Below are 26,462 nucleotides of genomic sequence, written 5' to 3'. Positions count from 1 at the left end.
GTTTTATAAGAAAAGTAGTTGGTGTGGGGACCGTGTACACAGCCTATATATTGTCGAATACAATTTACGTGGCCCAATTAATTAAAAACAAAGAATTGTGAAAAGTCAAGTCCAAGAAGGACATTTAAACTACTTCTTTGGAGGATAGCGCGGCTGCAGATAAGATAATCCCACCCAAATGTGACCCGCAAAAAAGGAGTGGAAACATTAGTTCATCTTAAAAAAAAAAAATGTCCCTTTCACCTTGTGTAATTAGTAGAAACTTATTCAGCGACAAAATAAATAAATAAATCAGTAGAAAGTAGAAACTAACTTGCAAGTACCAATAGAGGAAGAAAGAAAATTTATATTGTTCACAACTATTTGTTATAATATGATATAGATGACAAAAATTCAAGGGTGGCAAAAATTCAAGGGTGGCAAAAATTTGCGGCGGTATTCGCCTTTGGTTCCGGGATTCAAATGAACCCTTGAGCTAGCAAATATATATATATATATATATATATATATTGCAAATAAAATTACAATTAATTAAATTTTTTGATCAAATCTACGAGTGTAGTGACTAAATTTAAATGTGTTTTTAATTAATTTGTTATTTGTAAGTAGGGTTTGGGGCGTGGGCTAGTCAGTCAATCAGTCAGTAGTTAGAAAATGTTGACACTAAAAGACAATTAAACAATTAGACAAGGGGGGATTCTAAATAAAAAAAAAAAAAAAAAAATTAGACAAGAGGTGGGAGAAGTTCAAGGTTGGCCCATTTTTACTTGGCCCATGGGCACAATAGGCTGGGCATAATAGACTATTAACTAGTTAACAGCTAGGTTGGGCTGGGCTGAAAGAGGAAACCTCAGCCCATGACCCTGCCCCATGGGCAATGCCTATTTTGTCTTTAGCAAGTTGGGCTACTAGGTTGAGTCTAATGGGCTACCCATGGGCTTGTATTAGCATATTATTTTATTATTTTTTATATGGAAAGAATCAATTTTTTATATGGGAATAATCAATCTATTTTTTTTAAAGGAAAGAATTAAAGAATTTAATAATTAATTACAAATTTTTTTACAGTCAAATCTATTTAATTTTTTGTTTTGTTGATGGAAACCTATTTTTTTTTTTTTTATTAAGGCTTTAAATAGTTTTTTATTTTTATCTTCAATAAAAAAAAATGTTAAATAGTTAATTCAACTTTGCTAGACTACTAGAAAAATATATGTAGGGTCCTTGGGCCTAGAAGTTCATTATTTATTCATATATTGAGCCTATGGCCCAAGTTGAGAACGAAGATCTGCTTGAGTAGGAGATGTCTTCGTTAGAGGAGATTGCACTGATGAATAAAAGGTGGGGTTTGGTCCTAAAGGCTCCGAAAAGTGTGCTGAGGATGAAAACTTCCTCGGTCGAACTTGGCCGAGGTCCTGGAAAATGGATTGACAGCAAGGATGACAACTCCTGAAATTCATTTGGGGCGAACAAGCACTGCAGAGATATAAGATAAGGATGAGCCCCAAAATATCTTAGGAGAAAGCTGCTACCTCCGCATTAAATACACTGCAGCTAATCCCCTAGCTGCATTAATGTAGAAGTGATACCTGAACAGTATATTTTAGGCTTACAGCTACTACTTGAGGACTTATGAGAAGGGCTGATGGGACAAGTATCAACCCTAACCATCTAGTTTACAGGTGGACGATGGAGGTGAAAAGGGGGGAGAGTATAAAAGAAGAAAAAGGAAACAAGAAAGGGGATGGAGAAATTGAGAGAAGAAATACGATAGCAATCCACAATCAAATTTGTAATGCTATCTAAGAACATTATATCAGAACTATTGTCCTCGGATTTTGCCAAGGATGTTCTTTCTTCATTTCATAATTGTCCATTTTTATCTTTTTGTTATCAAGCCTATCTAGATCGTTGTTTGATGAACTAAAGCCTAGTTTTCCAACCCATTCCTCTACAAATTCATTGTTTTGGGCTTCTTGGGCCTAAGTCTGTCCACCTGCTGGGCTAGGAACTCAACTCTGGTCTTTATAATATATATTTAGTAAACTAAGTTTAGCACAATTACTTTAAGTATCTTAGTGGTTGAAGGAGTTCTCTTAAGAAATTCCTCTATAATATCTCAAGATTAATCCTTTATACACCTCCTATATATTTTTGTTATGAATTATGAGTTATTGGGTTGGACCAACGGGTTAGGCCAATAGGTTTGGCTATTGGACTAGCCCACAGGGTACCCATAGGCATAAAAACTAGCCCACAGCCTAACCCACCTGGCTAGTGGGCTACCCATGGGCTTCAATAACAATGGGCTAGCCTGGTGGGCTGTCGGGTTTCTAGGTCGAGCTGTGGGACATGGGTTATTTGATGACCCTTGAAGAGAGTGATTGAGTGAAGACAAAAACAAATGTTAACATAACAAAAATTTTCTTAATAGAATTATAAAGACTAATAGTTGTCAAAGTTGAGTTGAATTGTTAAATAAAAGAACTGTACAGAGTAAAGACATAAACTAATTGATAAAAAAAATTCTAAGTAATAATAATTAAATCATTTTATAACAATAATTAATATGTTTATTGTATTTTTTTTTTTTTTTTGAGATAGAAATCTCACTCTAGCCTAATCTAAGTGTATATTTGTGTGAAGTTCCCTTCTAGAGACAAGAACTCTGATCCTTGCCCCCCAACCCCCACTCCCAGAAGAACTTATTCTTATAAAGTGATCATCACGCCAATGTTGCGCAATGATATTGTATTTAGAAATAATAGATTATTTCCAAGATTTAATCTTAGCAATCATAATTAATATGTTCATTATATGAAGAAACAATATACCAATTTAACTTATAGTTTATCTTTTATTATCTTCTTAGTATTATGGAAAATTTTGTAATAAAACAATGTAGACCACAGAATTCATCTTCTATTTGAGATTCATCTTTTTATTGACCCCCCTAGAAAAAATTCCTGAAGCTTCCACTGCAAGAAATCGAACAATGAGACAAACTAAGAAAGAAGATCTTGACCCTTTGCCCTTAAGTAAAGAAATTAATAAAATAAACCTTGGCTACCTATTGTTTTACAACTATGCAGATAGTGAGATTAGCATAGGCAACATTTGGGACCCTTTTAGCCCCATGTGAAAGTGAATTTTCATGCATTCGTTGGCAAGGAGAAATCATGTGGAGTAGTAGTGGGCAAAAATTATAAAAGATAATCAATTTTTGCTTGTAAAGCCATAACAAGACCAAAGCCCCCCTATATAGCTAAAGCAAAAGCAGCTAAACTAGTAGCAGCAAAGGCAACAAAGTTGAAGTACAAACACGTGGTATGCAAAGGAGATGCTTCCAACTTGATATTCTTCAACTACAGAAACTTACTTCTCTTTCTCATCACTGGGTGATTAAACATATTATAAATAAAAGCTTGTTGCTTTTTAACTCTTTTGATGAGTGGTTTGTAAACCATATTTTTCGAAAGGCTAATTTCATTGCCCATAATATTTCCAAATGGACTCTTTGGTTTGAGCTTGTGGGAATGATTCTCATCTCTTCTGTACATGACTTTGTTGATACCCATTTTCCTAATATGGACCCAAAGGCCCAAATGCAAGAAAAGCCCAAACTAGCCCCAAAGAAGTGATTAAGAAGTGAAAAAAAAAGTAAAAAGTCATATGTTTTCTTCTCACAACAGTGAACCTCTCAACCCCTTGGGTTTCTACCATCGTTTTCCTAGATAAGCTATCATTATTCTTTCTTCATCTCTTTTCTTTTTCAAAAAATTTGTCAACCCTTTTTTTCTACGCTATCTGTCCTTGTAGGTAAGTTGTCTTTTCTTATTAAGTCCTTTTAATTCCGGCACATTTTTGATCATTATATCCCAAATCTCTATACTCCTTTGCATGCTTGAGGCGTGACCTTGCTTGCACTGAGTCAACTTGTTTCTAACTAGTCACTGTAGTTCAATATTACTTTAACTTTTATTCCTTATTCCTTTTACTTCCCCTAAACCCCTTTTTTGTCTTCTTCTTCATACTTTCTTTGTCCTTATCAGGTACACCTTTTTCTAGCCTTTTGTCCTTTCAGTGTTCATAAGAGTGTCTAGTAGGTGTTGTATTGCACTGCTCTCTCCATGCATGCAACCTTCTTTAAACCTTACCTTGATTTCACAATGGATGATAATATAGCTCCTAGAGAAGTTGGATGGACTGATAGTAGCAACTCTGATATTATCTTGGATCTGTTCACTAAAGAACTAGAGTCAAACCTCCTACCTAGTGAAGAGGAAGAAGTTCCATTTGTAAGACATGGGCTTTTGGTAGAACTTGATCTTGAGGATTTAGTGATCCAGAGAGATTTTTGGAGTTGCTGTGCGATTGGTTTCCTGTTAGACTATAGAAAGTTCTTGTTTTGCGCCTGCAACATCTGATCAACTCTACATGGAAAATCAGGGGTGAAGTTTCAATTTTTGGAAGAGAATCGTATTTTTACATTTTTCATTTTGAGTTCCTAGAAGACTTAATGCATATTTGCACGGAAGGTCTTTGGGCAGTTGATGGAGCGCTTTTGGTTTTGGAATGATGGAGACCAAATTTGGTGATTGAGAACCTACAACTTAATTTCATCTCGATCTGGGTCCAACTACATGGTTTGCCTTTGGAATATCAGTACCCAGAACTAGTTGAGAAGATGTGTCAGTTGATGGGAATAGTGGAAAGAGTAGATTGTGAAGATAAAATTCCAAGAAACATTCGTAAAAACTCCCCTCTATTGACTTTCTCATTTTGTACGTATCTAATCTAATATTTGAATTAATTTATATTAGTTCATTAATCATCATAATTAAAAAGAATAAAATAATCTTTATAATTTTCAATATGAGATTAAACGTTTTCACTAACTCCTCATCTTCCATATTAACTTTCACATTTTTATATTTATGTTGAATATAAATCCATTTAATTAAATAATATTAAAAATTTAAAATGCTCCAATATATATATATATATCGTATTTTTTTAAAAATAAATAAATAATAGTGCAATAGACTTTCAATATATATATAAGGTCTACTTTATCATTATTGTTCTTTATCATTAGATCAGGACACTAATTAGATTTAGGTGTAAATGATATTTAAATTCTAAATCTTTTATTTAACAATAAGAAAACTAAACCTCGAATTAGAGACAACAATAAGATTTTTTATGAATATGTTTACTGTTTTCACTCTAGGGTTCTTGTAACTTTATTTTACCTTTAAAAAGAAAACTAGCATTAATCCAATGGAATTCTCTTAGAAGATACTGAAAATTCGTTAGAGAGTAAATTTTTTAAGGAAGTCTTTTAGTAGTAAAACAGTAAGATTAAATTCTTACTATTATATATGATGATGCAAAAATCTTTAAGAAAATATACTAAAATTTTCTTTTCTTAATTTAAATTTATGACATAACAACCTAATATTGAATTCAAAAGGATTTAATTAATAAAATTTAAACACATCCTGATAAAAAAGTCCAATGAATTTCACAATCATGAAATCAGTGCTGCATCGTATTACAAAATTGTAGTTACTTCTTCTCTACAATAATCTCTTAAATATGTTATCTAGATAATCATAAAATATATTGGAGATCATGGCATAGGAGATGAACACGTTATGTGCATAAATCTTTCATAGTTCTAAGAATGGCTTTGATTTTTACAAACAATAATTTTACCATATCAAATTATGCCTTTTCCCGCATTTTCCCATCAACCAAATTTAATGTTTATTAAACAAACTGTATATATATGGACCAAATTAGAAAATGAAACATACCCCCCATTATCATCTCCTCCCCAAAATCAATTGGAACAGAGCCTATAATGCCTAGCTAGTTTATTAGGAAATTTTTATAAAAATAAAAAAAACATAAAAAACACAAACCCAAAGCCTTTAAATTAATTAAGAAATTCTTAAGATATCGATATGCCTAACATAATCAATTAGAAGAGGGACCATCGTTTGCAACATAAGCTACCATTTGCTCATCTTATTTACACGGATTTCAAATACAACACCACAAACAAATTACACATTTATGTAATTAACATATTTACACGTATTTCAAACACAACACCACACACAAATTACACTTTTATGTAATTAAAATAGAAATGAGTCAGGAAACAAATCATATGTTGTAATATATTAAAAAAAGAAGAAAAGAATTTGTTCAATAAAATATTAAACCGTATTGCCCTAACAATTTAAGTCTAACAAAATAAAAAAGAGTGATACTTGATATTAGATTTAAAACAAAGCAATCAAGTTCCAAATGTCACGTACAAATATCCTAATCAAAACCACACCTAAATCTTATCATATCGAAGAAATCTACTATAAAGAATCAAAATAAAGGGGACCCATTTAAGTTTTTGGTTTCTCTTAGGTAAGTTTTTTTTAATTTATTTTTTGAATTCTCAACTATTGAACTATTTTGTGTGTTTTAGGTTTTTGGTTATTCTATGTATTTAGTTTGTAAGTGTTTTGATTTTTTCAATTGACTATCATTACGAAGAATTTGGTTCAAAACATGTCTTTCATGTTCTGTAGTGCAATTTGATTCTAAGTTACTTTTATTTGTTGATTGTTAAGACTTAATCAATGTTTATCTATTTTTATATTTTAAAATTTTGTTTGTGTTTTGAGTTAATTTCTTAGTATGCAAAATTTCTACCATATTTCTTTGAAAGTTTAACTAAATTCAATTTAGAATTCCTCCCATATCTTTTTAGATCATAGATAATATTTAGCTAAATTAGATTCATCAGTCCAAATTTCTATGTAAGTCTATCTTTATTTTAACTTATTTTTTTTATTTTTTTTTTTAGAAAAGCTCAAAATTTTGGATTGTGTTTCATGTGTAGTATTAACATATGTGTTCTTAAAGGCTAAAGCACAATATAAAGAAAATTCATGATTATAGCCGTGCAACGCATAAGACTTTCACTAGTACCTAAATAAAAACCAATCCAACCAAAAGTGAATCATATTTAACGTTTGAGTAATACTACAGTTACAAATTATTTTATAGCATTTTTACAAACTAATCTTGTAGCCAATTTCTTTTTGGTTTTCATTTAAACCCACCACTAACATCACTTTATCATTTACCAATAACCACTTATCACATTAGTAGTTTGTAAATTTTTTTGTGAAAAAGTTTGTATTTCTAGCATTACTCTTTAATGCCCAATGGATTATTATTTTTTTAATTTTTAATTTTTTATTATAAGTAATGAGGTGGTTTTTTTTTTTTTTTTTTTAGAAACAAACACACACACAAGGGAGAGGGAAAGAGATTTTAACATGTGTTTAGCACATTCGTGCCTTACGGTGTTTGTCTTTCTATGTGCCTACTGTTTCAACAGTCTAATGGCGGTGGAACACTGAATTTTGGCTTGACTTATACAATCATGGCCTCAAAATTCTTTGTTTCTCTCCGTGCCATGCTGACTCTCACTCACTCTATGACCCTCTCGATCTTAGACTTTTTTTTTTTTTTAATAGATGGTGAAACAATGCATTTTAAGGAATTCAACAACTTTATCTTTTGAACTGCACATGTGACAACAGTTTAAACTCTCAATAGAGCGATATGGAAAAATATAAATCATTTTATAAATTTTTAAGAATTACTCTCTCTTAGGTTTTACTATGGTAAATTTTATTAATCAGATATTAAACGCATAACTTTTAAAAGCATTACTTTTTCTTTGTTTTTTTGTTTTTAATGAGAATAAAACAAAAATTACGTGAAAATAAATTCATTCAAATACACACTTAGCAATATTTAGTAATATTTACATGGAATGAAATGGAAAAGAATGGAATGTATTTAAGTAAAGGAAATGAATGGAATAAAATGAAATTAGGTAACCTTGATTGGATGTTTTGAAATAAAGGAATTGAAATGAATAAAAATGAATAGAATGTAAGTAATCTTGTTTTGGAGCAACATGGAAGGAATGAAATGGAATCATTTTATGACAATATTACTATTAGACTCCTATTTTAAAATAAATGGTTGAATATATAGGGATATTTTGGGAGTTTTAGCAAAAAAATCATTAAATTTAATTTCATTCCTTCTCATTCCTCTCAATTTCGGGAGGAATGAAAATTTGAGGTTTTAAGGGAATAGAAGGGAATGAGTGTTCCCTTCTACCCATTTCATTCACTTCTACTTAAACTCCCAAACAAGGTAATGAGCTTCCCATTCCCTCCATTAAAACTTCCAAACAAGGGAAAAAAAGAATATTCTAAAATTTTTTTTTTTTTATTTCTTTCCATTCCATTCCATTCTCCCAAACGAGGCTTGAATGATCAAATCAAAATCATATTACTATGATGTTTGACAATATATATGATACAATTGGTCCAATCATTTTTTTTTTTTATATTAATACAAATACCAACTTAATATTTAAGCCCCATTCTATTATAAAATTCAGCCATTAAAGTGTGCGTATGGTGTGACTATGTCTATAATTTATAAATTAAGACAACCAACTTTTTAACCATGAATTTTTAAAAGGCATAATTTTTTTAAAAGGCATGGGCATGATGAGGTGGTCACCTATTGCATGTTAACGTCGTCATGATGGTTGACTACTAAATAAAATCATAATGATGATATATATGGCCCAATAAACTACTAAGAAAAGAACCTTCTGTTTTCAAAAAAAAAGAAAAGAACCTTCTTTTTATACCATGTGGTTAAAATGGTAAATAGCTTTTTGGCATGTGGACAATTGTTGTAAAATTCAGTTAGACATGCATGTGAGTCATGTGACTAACTAGTTTGTTACAAGTAACAAACACGCCAGGTTTTCTCTTTTAAACCAATGAGGTCTACCAATAGCCATTGGTGCTCTTTATATGCTAATGTCAAGTTCTTGACTTCACTCCCAAACACAAACCTATGTATGTTTCGCAAGTTAGCCAGTTGAACAACTAAAACATGGCCCTACACAAAAAAAGTCTCAAATATCACCCAGACATTTTTGTGATAGCTTTTGTCTACCACTTCACTAAATATATTTGGATTGGATGTGATTTTTTGCAAATTCACCATTGAATTACATTTTTTTTTTCTTATATTCGATCTATACTTAAAAAATTTTCTAAAAAATCAAAGATTAAGAGCTATGATATTAATCAACTTTGTCCCTATTTTTTAGCATAGCTTCAAAAATAGATAGAATTAAATTGAATTGAATATACTCAATTAGATGATTTGTTCAATTTTATTTTTTTAATTGTGTATTTTGAAATTATTATTATTAAGGACAAAGTTTAGCACTATACTAGTTTGGAGCTATCTCTTCCAACCCATTACATGGAGATTTAATAAGGACAAAGTTTAGTTACAAAATTGGTTATAGCTTAAGGTTATAATTTTACTCAATAAAATAAACATTATTACATATTTTGAAAATCTAACTGTTGAGTTGCATATTCTTTACGCTCTCAATACACATGTCAAATTTTGTGTCAATCGAATATTATTATTTATATGATTTACAAGTTTATATTTTATGCATAATTTTAAACTACAAAAATTTGCAATTTAAATAATTTATTGATGACATAATTATTAATTTTCAATTTTCTAGAAATTTTGCAAGTATGGAGGATATAAGAAGAAGATGTAATCTAATGATGAATTTGTCAAAATTCAACTCCAATAAAAAGATATTGAGTAAGATTGTAATCTAAGACTACAACCAATTTTGTAGCTAAATTTTGTCTATTTAATAATTCATGTATATTATTTAAATAAGTCAATGGCTCATTCAAGAAGTCATGTGACTAAAATTACACGTGAATGGTTTTTTCAACTACCACAAAATGGGTCGAAGGAAGATAGTATCAAACCAGTTTGAAGGTAAGCTTTTTCCTATTATTATTTGCTCATAATGGAAGGAAGGCATTAGGGTAGCTTGGTTTAAACATGTGACATAGGAATTGAAAATTTAAAGGGAGGTGTAGGAGGGTGCTACTTAGGCTACAAGGGGACAAAGTTTGGCTAACAAACTAGGTTGTAGCTAATAGTTACAACGCCTACTAAAACATTAACATGACTATATATTTTTTGAAAATATAACTGTTGGATTGCATAATTTTTTCCTACAAAAACTTGAAATTCAAATATTTGATTGCTGATATAACTATTGATCTTTGATTTTATGGAAATTTTGCAAGCATGAAAAATATAAGAAGAAAATGTAATCTAATAGTGGATTTGTCAAAATTCTCATTTAATAAAAAGATATTGAATAAAGTTGTAGACATTCGTTGCAATCAAGTTTATAACCAAATTTTGTCCGGTTACAAGCCCATTGGTGAAATGGGGATTTGGAACATCTAGCAATGAATCTGCTACATGATCTTAGTCAATTATGAACACATTTCACAAACAAAACCAGAAGAAAAAATTATTGTCCAAAAACAATTAATTAAATGAGATATTTCGTGTATGATTTTTCAAATCTCTACACTTCTATTTTTTTTTTTCATAAAGAAATACAAATAATTTCTTCTAAGTTGAATTCAGAAATGCTAAATAGTTTGTTTTGGACTTGTATCATATACCTAAGCTCATATTGAACATCCAAAATGTAGGAAAGGAAATATTTCAATTATTGATATTCTTTCTTATTAGTTAAAGAAAACTTCTGACATGATAAAATTTAAATATATAGTACAAGCAAAAAAGAAAATAAAAGGAAGAAGATAAAATTTAGTTCTTGTGAAAGTGTTTACTAAACAATTTGTACCACAACTCTAAAGTATACTTTGCAAATATAGCTAAGCTACTCCCTAAAAACCCAAGGATACAGTTCAAACATCATGCATAGACATGGAAAGAATTTTATGCATGATAGGGTGCGCTTTACACATGGTTTCCAATGGTACAACTTTTAGCATGGTTATTCCATTACCTTCAGTCATGTCAACTTTTTCATTAGTTACTCTTTCCCACTCAAAGCACTGAATCAGCGATCCCAATGTCAAGCTTACTATACGTTGGGCAAGGCCCGCCCCAGGACAGGCCCTCGTCACCAATCCAAAAGGCATTAACTTATATGGGTTGCACGCACCAATTTCAAACCTTTCAAGTTTAAAACTAGTAGTATCTTCCCACAATTCAGGATCTCTATGTATGGCCCATGCATTGACCAATAAAATTGTGTCACGTGGTATATCATATCCTCTGATGGTACAATCATTAGAAGAGAAATGAGGTACTAACAAGGGGGCAGTAGGGTACAATCGAAAGGTCTTCGAGATGATACATTGAATATAGTGTAATTTAGAAACATCTAGTTCGTCTATTAATTTCTCTTGTCCAATTCGATTGTCCAAGTCTACCCTAGCCTTCTTCAACATATCAGGATGATTAATCAAATTAGACATTGCCCATTCTAATGTCACTGCTAACATTTCAATTCCTGCAAGTATCAAGACCTACCAATATGTGTTTAGAAAAATAAGAAGAATGAAAAAAGAAAAAGGAAAAAAAAAAAAGAAATAATTGATTTGATACCCTATGAAAAAATCTTTTTTTATTTTTTATTTTTTTTCATAAGAATAGAATCTTACCCAAAAGAAAGAAAAAGATTTGGGAGGTCTTCTAACAATTAGCTATAATTAGGATTGAAGTCATAGTCTAATAGTAATAGCATCAGGTGTCCCATCTTAGTGATTCAAACCCATCTCTCTCCTCCTCCATTATCTACCCATATAAGAGTAACATTAAAAAAATAAAAATAAAAACAAAAACTATGTGTAACATCAATGTTGGCTTCAAGAATTATTTTTAGAGTGGTTACTAAGAAATTTAAATTATACAAAATTTAATAAAGAAATAACTTGGATATATCAATATCACCAAAAAAAAAAAAAAAACTTACAAAAATACATGAAGTGCATGTTACCATGTAACTAACAAAGAGAAAAGTTAAAAAAAAAAAAAAAAAAAAAAAGATTGATAAGAGATAAACTGGGAATTGAGAATGACGAGATTAGAGTAATCAAGTAAGAGAATTGAAATGACAATAGAGAATCAAAAGAAAAATGGATGATGTTTGCTACAACTATGAGATGAGTCGCTAAAGAAGCAAAATTATTGCCACTACACTGTTAAGGAGAACTCATGACTACAATATTTTTCTTGAAAAGCCAAAATTATTTTTGGAGTAATGCTACATTTACAATTTACATATATACATATATATATAACTTATACAACAATTTTTTATTAGTGTTATAAAAAGTGATGTCTATATTGGCGCCAAATTAGAATTAATAACCGATTTCCACTTATCATATAAGATTTGTTATGAAATTATTGTAAAAATTTTGTGAATGTAGTATTATTCTTATTTTTATTGAATCGAAATTCTTGTAATTCTCAAATTAGGGTGGTCAAAATAGGTTAGTTTAGTGTGTGTATACATTTTTTGACAAATCAAGATGGTCTTGTGACCACCCTGCAATACATGTATAGCGGCCCTGTGTAACATGTAAAAAATAATATGATTTTGGGCTCGTTAATCCCTTCCATTAATTGCCCAAAATATATATATCAAACATTTGCCATCAAAATATAAATCATAAACCCAAGTTATAAAATATCAACACTTCACATGGAAAGGGTAAAGCTATATATCTATATATATCTATATAGAGAGAGAGAGAGAGAGAGAGAGAGAGAGAGAGAGAGAGAGAGAGAGAGAGAGAGAGAGAGAGAACTTGCCAATTTTTGTTTTTGTTTTTTTTTTTTTCCGCTCTCCTAAATAGCAACAACTCTACATTTTTTTTTTTTTTGGGTAGTCATTAATTTTTTTTTAATTGTACAAAATTGAATAAAAATGTAACTTTAATATTTCAAAAAAAAAAAAAAAAAACTATATACATGAAGTTTTATAATTGCTTCTACTTAGGCCTATATTTGTTGTTATTATTTGGGGTTTAATTTTATTATTATTTAAGGAGCTAAGGAATATGTTTGGTGGATCAAGATTATTTTTGTGGTTAATGCTAGCTGTAGGGGTAAAATTCCCAAGTCAACAATGGGTCTTGGGCCTCGCACGGAGTCCAGCCATGACCGAAAGGGAAAAGGGGGACCAAAAGACTTCTAGCCCAACCTATTTAAAAAGACGTCCGAGAAGGAATGTCTCCTCGGACACACCAAATACGGGCCCAATGTGCGCCCCATCCACAGTGAAGAATCATCCCAAACAAATGTGGGTAGTAGGATGAGCCTCACAAAGCAGGAAGAAGGCAGAAAATGTAAGACGTCCAGGGGGAAACCACAATTGCTGCATTAAATGTAAGGAAGTTACTTTTCCAGCCGCATTAATGTGGAGAAGACAGGCGAACAGTGTTACATTGGCCGATGCAACTCACAGAAAGATAAGGTGGATATCCGATGGGATAGGCACTCAAGTGAAGGCCCAGATGGTTAACAAGTGTAAGACTCTTATAAATTTAAGGAGGCTATATAAGAGAAGGAAATCCCCATGAAGAGAGGATCGGAAATTTGAGAAGAGAAAGGAGAGAGAGAGAGAGAAAGGAATGCTATAGTCTTTAATCATAACAAGAGGTGCACCCATACGTCCCCTCGGACCGAGTATTTCGTGGACATAAAGGAGATAGTCTTACGTTCAGACTGCTGCATGGCATACAATTAACTAACGTTCACTTCGTCCAGCCCTAGTTCTGTAACCCGCTCTCTACAAAATTCATTGTCTAAGGTCCTTTGGGCTAGAACCACTTACTTGCTGGGCCTGGGCCCCAAAAACCGACCCTACAATTGGCGCCGTCTGTGGGAAGAACTTGTGTCTCGACAAGTGAAACTGTAAGAAATGGAAGGATTAGGTCCGCGCCAAACCGGACGTGCAGATTCCCAACGACAGGACAATTTTTTAAATCTCGAACGGGAGAAAGACCAAGACAAGTAACGAGAGGGCAGTGTGAACACCTCTCACACGAGCAGGAGCCGCTCAAAAGGGAAAGGTAATGCATCCCATAAGCAAAACGATCGAAAGGCTTTACAGCAAGAAATTGATGATTTGAAGAAGAAGCTGCGCCGAGCGCAACGAAAACATCCTTCACCTGGCTCGGACACTAGCAGTGATGAGGATAATGAATACAGGCGGAGATCAAGAACCCCTCCAAGCGAGACTTTTTCCTACGAGGAAAAGCGACCTCGCAAACGCGGCCACAAAAGCCCATCTTACCAAGGCCTGGCCAACGATGCCATGAGCAAGGCCCTGGATCGCATCTCCTAGTCGCCTTTCACGCGTAGAATAGAGAGGGCAGAGCTTCCTCGGCAGTTCCATAAACCAACATTTGCCATATACAATGGTTGGACTAACCCAGTAGAGCATGTAAGCCAATTTAATCAAAGGATGGCCGTCCATTCCCGGGACGAGGCGTTAATGTGTAAGGTGTTTCCGTCCAGCTTGGGATCTATGGTGATGAGATGGTTTGATGCCCTTAAGCTGAATTCCATAGATTCCTTTAAACAGCCGACACAGGCTTTTGGTTCCCGCTTCATTACCAGCAGCAGAGTCCCTCGACCCCTAGATTCCCTCCTATCCTTGTCCATGCGGGAAGAGAAGACACTGAAGTCCTACTTAGATAGGTACTGGGAAATGTATAATGAGATAGAAGGAAATTACGATGACGTCGCCATTAGTACATTCAAGAGGGGCCTGTTGACAGAGCACGGCTTAAAAAAGTCCCTCACTGGGAAGTCAATCACCAGCGTGCGCCAACTGATGGATAGAATTGACAAGTACAAAAGGGTTGAGGAAGACCAGCAGACGGGGAAGGGCAAAGCTAAGGTTTTCCCTCAGGAGAGGAGGGACTTCAGGTCGGACCTCATTATCAATAGTAATAGGCCGATGAGAGATTACTCGGAACAGTCTGGTTCCACTGGGGCACCGGCGGTCTATGCTGTGTTCCGAGAACCACTACATAAGATCCTAGAGAAGGTAAAGGGCGAACCGTTCTTTCAATGGCCGAACAGGATGGCAGGTGACCCCTCGAAATGTAATCAGAATCTATATTGCGCGTACCACCAAGAGCCAGGTCACACCACTGATGATTGCAGGAATCTGAAAAACCATTTGGACCGGCTTGTCCGAGAAGGGAAGTTGAGGCATCTGTTACATCGCCTTGAAGGATGGCAGGAACAGTTAAATATCGAAACTAGACAAAGTACATTGAGGCCATCCATTGGCACAATAAATGTCATTCTTGCCACACTTGGAAGGACTGATTCCAGCCCTTTCAGAGTAATGTCAGTGGGCAGGTTCCCGACTGAGCCAGACGACAGGGAATCCAAGAGAGCTAGAGTAATTGCCACGCCCTTAATCGGATTCTCGGATGAGGACAAACTGGGAACCATTCAGCCCCACGACGACGCCCTAGTCGTCACGCTTAGAATTGGGGGTTTTGACGTGAAGAGGGTGCTAGTTGACCAAGGCAGTGCCATGGAAGTAATGTATCCCGACTTGTATAAAGGATTGAACTTGAAGCCAGAGGACTTGTCGGCATACGACTCCCCTCTGGTTAGCTTTGAAGGAAAAATCGTCACCCCGAAAGGCATGATCAGGCTGCCTGTACAAACAGATTCAGACGTGGTGGAGGTGAACTTCATTGTGGTAGATGCGTACTCCCCCTACACAGCTATCATGGCCCGACCATGGCTTCATGCTCTAGGGGTTGTGTTATCAACCTTACACCAAAAAGTGAAGTATCCGTCAGGAGGTCAAGTGAAAGAAATAATAGGGAACCAGGCGATGGCCAGACAATGCATGGTGTTCGTAATCTCACGACGACCAAATGGTGAACCTTCCACCTCAGCCGAAAACGGCTTATAGCAATTAACGACCCCGGTCCCAGTTTCGGGTGGTGGAGGACCAGCCATGGAGGTGAGCTGTGAGGATCTGGAGAAAGTACTCGTCGGGTCAGACCCCGAGAGGTTTTTTCAGGTCGGCTCAGAATTACCGCCCTAAGAGAAGTCAACACTAATTGATTTTCTTAGACAGAATGTGGACGTATTCGCCTGGGACACCTACGAGGCCCCTAGGGTTGACCCAGATTTCATCTGCTATCACCTTAACGTTAACCCGGCTGTAACACCTAAGAAACAGCCTCCTCGGCGATCGTCGAAAGAACATGCCGACGCTGTGAGAGAGGAGGTCACGAAGTTGAAGAAAGCGGGGGCTATCAAGGAGGTATTCTACCCCGAATGGTTAGCCAACACAGTCGTGGTAAAAAAGAAGAATGGGAAATGGCGAGTCTGCGTAGATTTCATGGACCTAAACAAGGCCTGCTTGAAGGATCCCTTCCCCATGCTGCGGATAGACCGATTGGTAGATTCGACCGTTGGACACCTCCGAATGAGTTTTTTGGACGCCTTCCAAGGTTACCATAAGATACCCCTGGCCGCTAAGGACCAAGAAAAAACCGCTTTTGTCATCCCCGTCGGAAATTATCATTATAAGGTGATGCCCTTTGGCTTAAAGAATGCCGGATCTACTTACCAAAGGATGATGACCAGGATGTTTGAACAGCAGATGGGTAAGAGCATTGAAGTTTATATAGATGACATGGTGGTAAAAAGCAAAGTAGTGGCCAACCACGTCAGAGACCTCAGCGACATCTTTCAAATTCTGAGAAAGTACAAGCTACGACTCAACGCGTCCAAATGTTCATTTGGGGTGGGATCAGGGAAATTCTTAGGTTACATGGTGACCCACAGAGGCATCGAAGTCAACCCTGATCAAATTAGAGCTATCCATAGCCTGCAGCCCCCTCAGAATCCCAAAGAGGTCCAAAAGCTCACAGGCATTATCGCCGCTTTAAACCGTTTCATTTCCTGCTCAGCGGACAGATGCAGACCTTTCTTCCTCCTATTAAACAAGTGGAAGGGCTTCGAGTGGACCGAGGAGTTTGCTTTAGCTTTCCAACAGCTTAAGGAGTACCTCGCCTGACCACTAATTATGTCTAGTCCTGAAGCTGACGAGGTGCTATTCGCCTACGTTGCTGTGGCCTTTCATGTAGTAAGCTTAGTGCTGATCCGAGAAGACAATGGCACGCAACGGCCCGTCTACTACGTAAGTAAATCGCTGCACGAGGCAGAGATCCGCTACCTCCCCCTTGAAAAGGCCGTTTTGGCAATCGTACAAGCCATGCGAAAGCTCCCCCACTATTTCCAGGCACACACTGTGGTTGTACTAACTCAGCTTCCGCTAAAGTCCATTCTCTAGAGTGCCGACTACACGGGCAGAATTGCAAAATGGGGAACGATCCTGGGTGCCTTTGACATTAGGTACATGCCTCGTATTGCTGTGAAGGGTCAGGTCCTTGCAGATTTAGTAGCCGAATTTGCGGAGCCCATACTAGAAGGAGGGGGAGGTTCACTAAGCCCAGACGGGAAACTGATAAGTGCAATCACTCAGCAAGAGCCCAGTTGGTGGAAAGCGCACGTCGACGGCGCAGCCAACCAAAGGGGCTCAGGTGTGGGGCTCGTTCTGGTCTCCCCCAAAGGTATCACCATCGAAAAATCATTAAGGATTGGTTTCTCGGCCACGAATAACGAGGCAGAGTATGAGGCACTATTGGAAGGAATGTCAATGATCCAGAAACTGGGTGGAAAATCTGCGAACATATTTTCGGACTCAAGACTCGTCGTCAGACAAGTAAATGGGGAGTTGGAGGCAAAGGATGAAAGAATGCAGGAGTACTTAGCCCAGGTTAAATGCCTACAGACCCAATTTTGTCACTTCCATCTGGCGCATGTGTCAAGAAGCGGGAACACCCATGCTGATTCTCTTGCAACGCTAGCCACCTCCTCGGCTCAGCCACTTCCCCGGGTTATTCTAGTAGAAGATCTCTACCGCCCAACGACGGCAAAGGCCAACAAAATACGAGTCCACAACGTCAGGCCTGGGCCTAGTTGGATGGATCCTCTAGTGCTGTTCTTAAAGCACGACACCTTACCAGACGATAAGAATGAGGCCGACAAGATTAGAAGAAAGGCCTCTCGATTCTGGTTATTCGAAGACTCGAAACTGTACAGGCACTCATTCTCAGGGCCATACTTGCTGTGTGTGCACCTAGAGGCCACTGAACTCATCCTAGAGGAATTACACGAAGGAATCTGTGGAAGTCATACGGGGGGAAGGTCCCTGTCCCATAGGGCCATAACAAAGGGTTACTGGTGGCCGAACATGCAGAAAGAGGCGCTGGAGTATGTGAAGAAGTGCGATCAGTGCCAAAAGTTTGCCCCGAATATACACCAGCCGGGTGGAAAACTTAACCCACTGTCCAGCCCTTGGCCATTCGCACAGTGGGGCCTAGACATCCTAGGACCATTCCCCAAAGCAGCAGGGAACAAGAGATTTCTTCTCGTCGGCACGGATTATTTCACCAAATGGGTCGAAGCTGAAGCACTGGCAAACATTAGGGACGTTGATGCTAAGAAATTTATTTGGAAAAATATCGTCACCAGATTCGGGATCCCTCACACACTGATCTCAGACAACGGCCTCTAGTTTGAAAGTAAAGCTTTTAGGAGGTACTGTAGTGAGCTGGGAATTACCAACAGATACTCCACACCAGCTTACCCGTAGGGTAATGGGCAGGCAGAGGCCGTCAACAATACTATAGTGAATGGGCTGAAAAAGAGGTTAGATGACGCGAAAGGGAGGTGGGTTGAAGAGTTGGCCCACGTCTTGTGGACATACTGCACCACACCTCGCAGGTCCACAGGGAAAACCCCCTTTTCGATGACCTACGGGCCCGAGGCTGTCATTCCACTGGAGGTAAACTTCCCAACACAAAGGACCACTGCATTCTGCTCTAGTGCCAACAACGGACTTCTGGAAAAAGGCTTGGACCTCATCGAAGAAAGAAGAGAAAGCGCAATGGTCCAGCTTGCCCACTATCAGTAAAAGCTCAAGCAAGGCTACGATGCCAAGGTGAAGCTAAGGCCCTTAGCGCCTGGGGATCTGGTACTGAGGAAGGTCCTGGGCACTGCGAGAAACCCTGCGTGGGGGTAACTCGGACCAAATTGGGAAGGCCCATATCGTATCACCTCCATAGCCGGTATAGGAGCCTACTTTTTGGAAGATTTGGATGAACATGTAGTGCCACGACCTTGGAATGTAAATAACCTGAAAAGGTACTGTTATTAATGAAAGATATAATTCATGGCGCCACATTACTGTACAGCTACTTGGACTAAGTGTTAAACAGAACCCAAGTCCTGCCTGGCTCCTTGGACCACAGACTTGGGGGAAATTAATCTCGACGCCATTTTCACTAAGTGTTAAATAGAACCCAAGTCCTGCCTGGCTCCTCGGACCACAGACTTGGGGGACTCATCGGACCACAGGCTTGGGGGAAATTAACCTTGAAGCCATTTTCACTAAGTGTTAAACAGAACCCAAGTCCTGCCTGGCTCCTCGTACCACAGCCTTAGGGGAAATTAACCTCGAAGCCATTTTCACTAAGTGTTAAACAGAACCCAAGTCCTGCCTGGCTCCTCGGACCACAACCTTCGGGGAAATTAATCTCGGAGCCATTTTCACTAAGTGTTAAAAAAAAGCCAAGTCTTGCCTGACTCCTCGGACCACAGCCTTGGGGGAAATTAACCTCAAAGCCATTTTCACTAAGTGTTAAAAAGAAGCCAAGTCCTGCCTGGCTCCTCGGACCATAAACTTAGGGGAAATTAACCTCGGAGCCATTTTCACTAAGTGTTAAACAGAACCCAAGTCTTGCCTGACTCCTCGGACCACAGCCTTGGGGGAAATTAACCTCAAAGCCATTTTCACTAAGTGTTAAACAGAACCCAAGTCCTGCCTGGCTCCTCGGACCACAGACTTGGGGGAAATTAACCTTGAAGCCATTTTCACTAAGTGTTAAACAGAACCTAAGTCCTGTCTGGCTCCTCGGACCACAGGCTTGGGGGAAATTAACCTCGAAGCCATTTTCGCTAAGTGTTAAACAGAACCCAAGTACTGCTTGGCTCCTCGGACCACAGGCTTGGAGGAAATTAACAGTTCTATTAGTTTCGCCAAGTGTTAAACAGAACCTAAGTATTGCTTGGCTCCTCGGACCACAGGCTTGTGGGAAATTAACAGTTCTATCAGTTTCGCCAAGTGTTAAACAGAACCCAAGTACTGCCTGGCTCCTCGGACCACAGGCTTGGGGGAAATTAACAGTTCTATCAGTTTCGCTAGGCGCTAAACAGAACCCAAGTACTGCCTGGCTCCTCGGACCACAGGCTTGGGGGAAATTAACAGTTCTATCAGTTTCGCCAAGTGTTAAATAGAACCCAAGTACTGCCTGGCTCCTCGGACCACAAGCTTGGGGCAAATTAACAATTCTATCAGTTTTGCCAAGTGTTAAACAGAACCCAAGTACTGCCTGGCTTCTCGGACCACAGGCTTGGGGGAAATTAACAGTTCTATCAGTTTCGCCAAGTGTTAAACATAACCCAAGTATTGCCTGGCTCCTCGGACCACAAGCTTGGGGAAAATTAACAATTCTATCAGTTTCGCCAAGTGTTAAACAGAATTCAAGTACTGCCTGGCTCCTCGGACCACAGGCTTGGGGGAAATTAACAGTTCTATCAGTTTCGCTAGGCGTTAAACAGAACCCAAGTACTGCTTGGCTCCTTGGACCACAGGCTTGGGGGAAATTAACAACTCTATCATTTCTCGCTAAGTATTAGATAGAATCCAAGTTCTGCTTGGTCCCTCAGATCATAGGTTTTGAGGAAGTTAACCTGGGAGCAGTTTTACTTAGTCATTGACTATCATTTTTTACTCATTGATTATCATTTTTTACACATTCACTTTTTCATGCTTGGTTCTTGACAGTTAATGGCAGAGTAGATATTCATTTATAATGAAAGCAGAAAGATATCAGTGCAACAAAATCTAAAGGAAAATGACATCATTCATTGAAATCCAAAAGCGTTCTTCCACATACATTAACAGTACAAAATGTAAGGATTAAAGAAAACGGCTACAGATAAAGTCCTACACTACTTTCCTAAATCCTAACCCTGAGCAGGCTCAGGTTGAACATCTCCTGCCTGAGGTCCCGGAACAGCCCCCTTGGCTTGCGCGACAACATCCCTGATTGAGAGACTGTCCTTGGGCGATTTATCCTTCACGGCCGGCTGTGTCCCCTCAGCCTCGGGCACATGGGAGTCCAAAGTTAGGTCCTTCGAAGGAAGAGGTTCCTCAGGAGCAGCCGAATCCGGAATCTCTCGAATATCTTCTGGGAAAAAGATATTCTCAGCTTTCCGGAGGTCAGAATTCGTTGGAATTGCCTCCCGATCCAAGGCTACACCCCAAGATATAGTGATGTAATCCCTGCATACAGTGGCCACCTCTTCAGTCAGCCTAATCTCGGTGTCCCTAACACCACGATCATATGAGGCCGACACCGCTTTCTTAGCCGCCTCCCTGGCCACGCGAGCTGCCTCCTAGACCTTTGCAAGCTCGGCCCTGAGATCTGAGACCACCTGCTTCTCTGTCGCGAGGTTTGCCTCGAACTGTTGGAGCTGTTGGCGTAGATCCTCAGCCTGCTTGGTGACGTTCTTATGTCCGGCCTTGGCGCTCATGCGAGCCCTCTGCACCTCCTTCACCTCGCCGCTCAGGCGATCCTTTTCCTGCCTAAGGTCGCCGGCAGCCGTCTCAGCAGCGAGGCAGGACTTAGCCTCATTATGCAGGTCCTCGCGAGCCTTCTTGGTCCACTCCTTGGCAACGAAAATTTGTTGAGTGACCTACGCAAAAAATAGAGACCAAATTAAAAGAGAATGACGAACAAATAGATACGAAATAAGAAAGCTAGATAAGAGAAGTTTTACTTACCATAGCCATGTCCCTCTTCAGCGACATGAAAAGGTCTGGTTGCCAAGTAGCCCGAAGACCCTCTATATCTCGAGGCAAAAGGAGGGGCTGTTGCAGGGCCTCGACCAGGAATGACGCTTGTCCTCGCTGGGCTTCCCAGAGAGTTGCATCCCAAGAAATCGGAGCGCCATCCAACTCCAGCCGTGGCGACCAGGTCCGCTGTTCCCTCCGAATAGCAGCCTCGTCTCGGCTGTCAACGGACCTGGTCCTCTTCTCCTTGGGCTTTTTAGTCTCTTTGCCCTTCTTCTGGTGCTTGGCCTTTTCACGGCCAACCTCGCCCTCCTCCAATTCTTCCACAGGCCTTTTTCGCCTCAAATTGGGCATGGGCTGTAGTGTTGCATCCGAGGTGGGAGGAAGAGGAGGAGGAGCCTTGAAGGTAGTTTGCTCCTTTGGGGCATCCTTGGATGATTGCCCTTTATTCTTGTTGGAAAGGAGGCCCCTGAGACCAGACCTGGGTTTCAGATCCATGCCTTCTTCCTCAATTTCCTGGCTGGTATCGACTTGTGCAACTACCAAACCAAGATTGGGAGTTGCCGAGGCTCGGTCTAGGTTTGAATCAGAGTTTGAAAGCTCTACTGGCCTGGCTGACACCTCTCCCTCCTCGACGAAGCGGAACTGGTCTATCTGATCCTCCAACGACGATTGCGAGGAACCAGCTTCTTCCACAGGGACAACTGCTACGGGAAGAATGCGCTGAGCAGGCAGCTGGACGGGAGGTAAGTCTCTCGAAGCGAGAAATCCCGGTATGGAGACGTCAATGCGTGCTAGCCTTGGACTACTGGCCCTGATGGCTTGACCAGCGTCTACTACAAATCGCGAGAGAGGCACGTAGTCCAAAATCAGAGGAGCAGACCGCAGTTGCCCGTCCGCGCTCACGTAAATCTCGGACCTTAGAAGAAAATTGAGTGCCAGGATGTTAACCAAGCTTAGCCGAGGAGACGTTCGCTCCTTGTCTGCAAAGCCCAAAGAAAGAGTTACGTTAGTCCGAGGAGGCAAATAAACAAAACCAGAACTGAAAGAGGAAAAGAAAGCTTAAAACTAAGGTCCCCTCTAGGGGATCTAATTCAACAATGCCCCATCTGGTGTTCCTGCCCTGATCGGATAGTGAATACCGTCATGCCATGGTCCGGAGACGATCAAAAGGTCGTCCTTCAAGCCTTTGTTGGACTTGGGAAGATAGGATATCAACCTCACCTCGTCGGACCTGGACTTTAGGTAATATGAGTCGCCGAGGCTATGGTATTCATATAGATGAACCACGTTGTGCCACGAAAGGCCGAGGTTCATCTAATTGTTCAAGACATCTATGCACCCCAGGATGCGGAACATGTTCGCGGCGCACTGGTGGGGGGCCAACCTATAACCACGCAAATAATCCCTAGTTATCCTCCCCATTAGGATCGTCATTCCTCCTTCCACGAAGGCTATCATTGGAATGGCGACCAGCCCCGTCTTTCTCTTGATAAAAATTTCCTCCAAATGACAATACTCTAGACCTACTTCCGGCGGAATACGGTACTTCGTCCTGAAGCCTTCCATATCGGCCGGAGAGTCTACCATTTTCTCAAGCTTACCCATCCCCCTAATCCTAGGCAACGCGACGATGATTTACTTAAGGAAGAACGCCGGGAAATGCAACGGAAAAGAAATGTGCACTTACGGGTGAGGAATTTGCCGGAAATCTTCAAGGGGACGACTGCGAAGGCTTGAACACTTTGAAAGGGAAGGTACTGGAGTGCTCTGAGTGCTTGCCCAAAAAATGGGGAGGAAATGCCTTTAAAAATCTTATATATTCGGGAGAAGCTAGACAGACATACTCCCGTCTAGAGAAATGGAAATGATATCAACCGTTGATCTGGCACCCAACCGTCGGATTGAAAAGATTTAAAACCGCTAAAAGCGATAATTAGCACCTCATGGGTCATTAAACAACTTCAGCATTAATGAGGCACGTGGGAAGCATATCTCCGCACGGGTGAAGCAGGAATCCACAATAAATGATCCTATGAATATCAAAATCCCGCCTTTCCTCCTCGGACAAGAGAGAAAGAGCCGGAATTTTGAGGGGCTATTGTAGGGGTAAAATTCCCAAGTCAACAATGGGCCTTGGGCCCCGCACGGAGTCTAGCCATGACCGAAAGGGAAAAGGGGTACCAAAAGACTTCTAGCCCAACCCTGTTGAGCCCAACTTATTTAAAAAGACGTCCGAGGAGGAATGTCTCCTCGGACACACCAAATACGGGCCCAATGTGCGCCCCATCCACAGTGAAGAATCATCCCAAACAAATGTGGGTAGTAGGATGAGCCTCATAAAGCAAGAAGAAGGAAGAAAATGTAAGACGTCCAGGGGGAAACCACAACTGCCACATTAAATGCAAGGAAGCTACTTTTCCAACCGCATTAATGTGGAGAAGACAGGCGAACAGTGTTACATTGGCCGATGCAACTCACAGAAAGATAAGGTGGATGTCCGATGGGACATGCACTCAAGTGAAGGCTCAGATGGTTAACAAGTGTAAGGCTCTTATCAATTTAAGGAGGCTATATAAGAGAAGGAAATCCCCATGAAGAGAGGATCGAAAATTTGAGAAGAGAAAGGAGAGAGAGAGAGAGAGGAATGCTGTAGTCTTTAATCATAACAAGAGATGCACCCATACGTCCCCTCGGACCAAGTATTCCGTGGACATAAAGGAGATAGTCTTACGTTTAGACTGCTGCATGGCATACAATTAACTAACGTTCACTTCGTCCAGCCCTAGTTCTGTAACCCGCTCTCTACAAAATTCATTGTCTAGGGTCCTTTGGGCCAGAACCACTTACTTGCTAGGCCTGGGCCCCAAAAACCGACCCTACACTAGCGATACAACAAAATGACCAAAAAAAAGAAGAAAAAAGAATTAAAGGTTGTGGTGGGCTTATCTATGAGTTGGTAAGCTAATTTAAGAATGTTGTGACATTTTGTTATGTCCATTACATTACTTTTATTTTTATTAAACTCAGATTCTTGGGATTCTTAAGTCAAAGTGTTCAATATTTTTTTTTAGAGTAGACAAAATAGATATAATTATGTATATAATTTTTTTTTATTAATAATTCTTAAGTTCTATGTAGAGTTGTCCCTGACTCTCCTTGTATAAAAAATGTCATACATGAAATTTCATTTTAAAAAAAAAAAAGTATAATTAAGAACTTCTAAAAAAATTATGACAATTTAATTAATGAAAAAAAGATTCACTTTAATCTATTTAAAATGTTTTGAATGAATATTTTAAAAAAGGGATTTTAATTGAATTATTTTAAAGGAAGTATTTCAATTCTAGTTTTCAATATGTAATTCTTCATTTAAAATTAAATTTTAAATATGCAATATATTTTTAACACATAATTGGATCACAACACTTATATATGGGACACCAATAATACTTATCGAAACATAATCTAATTATCGATCACTTTATCAAATGTCTAAATTGTGACAAAACGTGTAAGTGTGTGATCTAGAATTTTTATTTTTGTTCACCCAAAGGAAAGGAAGGGTGGAGCCAAGAGAGAGATGTAGTATGGGTTAGAATGTAGAGAGAAATTAAAGCAGTGTGGCACTTACCAACATAAGCCTTTTGATAATTTGGTCGGTGTAGTATTCCAGTTGTGATTTTTGCAAAGAAAGCAGATGATTGATCATGGTTTTTTCCCCTTCCTCGTCCTTATTCCTAGTCTCGTCAATTAGTCCTTGCATGAACACATCTGTTCTCTTGGCAAATCCCTTCAACTTCTTCTCCAAACCCCCATAATCAATCCACCTCAAAACCGCCACAAATTCTCCTGGATTCGATGCCCCGAACATCTTTATTATCTCACTCACCAGCTCCCTGAATTCCCTTGCTTCTTCCACGTCTTTCACATCTTCCCCATAGTACCTCTTCCCTGCCACCATTCTCATCCCATTTGTCTTTGATCACTGATCAGTATACTATAATCAACGTTCCTAGATTTGCGTGCTTGTCAAACATCCAGATCAATCTAGCAACAGTACTTAATTTGAAATTTCAAGGTTTAGGGATAAAGTGTATTAGAGCATTTCCATCGGCTCTTCTATAAAAAATGCTATTTTGACACACCAAAAACCCACTTTATTATTTTAATATATTATTTTACAATATATCATTTATCACATGTTCTATTCTTCAATCCCATACATTAAAATAATATAAACATCACATTAAAATATCATTAAAAAAAACTTCAAACAGTAATATATACTACGCAGCCCACCGCCACCACCATTGCCCATAGTAGCCCACCCCTACAACCACTGTCGACAACCATAACCAAAACCCAAAATCAACCAACCAACCCACTACCACCGACCACCATAGCTAAAATCCAAAATCAACTGAACCACCAAAATCAGACCACACCCACCGCCATAACCCACCAACATCAGCCCATTACAACCCATAAAACT

At 38.7% G+C, this 26,462-nt stretch overlaps 2 protein-coding genes across 3 annotated transcripts in view; both read right to left on the bottom strand.

The window, feature by feature from the left end:
- LOC126693218 (cytochrome P450 81E8-like) overlaps window positions 1-26,462 on the bottom strand; it is a 60,262-nt gene that overhangs the window by 21,687 nt on the left and 12,113 nt on the right. The gene's annotated exons all lie outside the window — the stretch shown is intronic.
- Window positions 10,808-25,937, bottom strand: LOC126693221 ((+)-piperitol/(+)-sesamin synthase CYP81Q2-like). The gene is made up of 2 exons (XM_050389130.1): window positions 25,602-25,937; window positions 10,808-11,519 (listed from the first exon to the last, which is right to left on the bottom strand). Exons 1-2 carry the CDS (start codon window positions 25,935-25,937, stop codon window positions 10,893-10,895), a joined length of 963 nt encoding a protein of 320 aa, XP_050245087.1. The 3' UTR covers window positions 10,808-10,892.

Source organism: Quercus robur, chromosome 7, assembly GCF_932294415.1.
Source record: "Quercus robur chromosome 7, dhQueRobu3.1, whole genome shotgun sequence".
NCBI lineage: Eukaryota > Viridiplantae > Streptophyta > Magnoliopsida > Fagales > Fagaceae > Quercus > Quercus robur.
Note: the sequence above shows the minus strand (reverse complement) of the source record. Positions and strands in the feature narration are given on the sequence as shown.